At 38.5% G+C, this 1,024-nt stretch overlaps 2 protein-coding genes across 3 annotated transcripts in view; one reads left to right on the forward strand and one right to left on the reverse strand.

Moving 5' to 3' along the window:
- The window catches only part of LOC107666076 (E3 ubiquitin-protein ligase RNF182-like), a 20,658-nt gene that overhangs the window by 445 nt on the left and 19,189 nt on the right, over window positions 1-1,024 (reverse strand). The gene's annotated exons all lie outside the window — the stretch shown is intronic.
- LOC107666075 (deoxynucleotidyltransferase terminal-interacting protein 1-like) overlaps window positions 354-1,024 on the forward strand; it is a 5,945-nt gene continuing 5,274 nt past the window's right edge. The window contains exon 1 of one of the 2 annotated variants that reach the window (XM_016457178.1): window positions 354-718. In XM_016457178.1, coding sequence (XP_016312664.1) covers window positions 641-718 — 78 coding nt within the window. In that variant the 5' untranslated portion in view covers window positions 354-640. The remainder of the gene's footprint in view (window positions 719-1,024) is intronic. The other variant, XM_016457179.1, reaches the window with a different exon arrangement.

Below are 1,024 nucleotides of genomic sequence, written 5' to 3' on the forward strand. Positions count from 1 at the left end.
TGCAATATAACAAAGAGTGAAAAATTTAAGGGGGTCTGAATACTTTCCGTACCCACTGTATATATATATATATATATAGTTTAGTGTCATGGTAAATGCATAGTTTGCAGGTGACGTCCTTTTATCGAATATCCTTGGTGAGAAGAATATTATTTAAAAAATATATATATTTTCTATACATTTGCGGAACATATTTATCTGGACATAAATTTCGCCTCAAACAAGTGTCTTCCGTGCCACACCAATGATGGCCGCTCGCTCCGTGTGGGACTGACGCGTGACCACGCCCATGGTGCGGGTGCGCATGCGCACTACCGATCTTAGACTTTTATTTTGAAATTCGAGCAAGAACGTTGTTCACGTCACTGTATTATTGAGCTTGAGGAAGCGACTGACAATTCATCGAGCTATCGAACTTTGACAAACAGTGTTTTTTTTCCTGATAACTTCATTGTTTCGAAACGCGTGCCGTTAAACCTGTTATTCTCAAAAGGGTCTGACTTGGCTCGCCGGCTATCTGACTGCATTGAGTTGCTGTCAGCTCGCAGCGGTGGTGTGCACACTTACCGATCAGCATCACGAAACCCCTGGAGCCTTTCTATCGATCTTCATCGATCCGCTGAGAATATATTGATGGTGAATGATGGGGGCCCAGAGGAGTGAGGGACGCAGAGACTGGCTCCAGCAGGATTTCACCGAGCAGCAGGTCCAGACAGCGGCGAGTCAAACTCGTGTCACCATCTTCATCGCCATTCGCTGTAGACTATGCACCATAACTGAACATATTTCACCCAAAAATATATAAAAGAAAAAATATTGTGCACAAATAAAATTATTCCTGTTTTTAGGGCAATTAACAATTTTTGCATTAATTTAAACACCTGAATTCTTATTACAGTAATGTTTTGTTTAATTATTTATTTTATTATTTTTAAGAACTGTCTAGCTATCTATGCATGTATATAATTATTTTATTTTTATATATATTTTTTCTTTTTAAGAACTATCTATCAGTATATATATA

Source organism: Sinocyclocheilus anshuiensis, unplaced genomic scaffold (genome assembly GCF_001515605.1).
Source record: "Sinocyclocheilus anshuiensis isolate Anshui unplaced genomic scaffold, SAMN03320099.WGS_v1.1 scaffold447, whole genome shotgun sequence".
Classification (NCBI taxonomy): Eukaryota; Metazoa; Chordata; class Actinopteri; order Cypriniformes; family Cyprinidae; genus Sinocyclocheilus; species Sinocyclocheilus anshuiensis.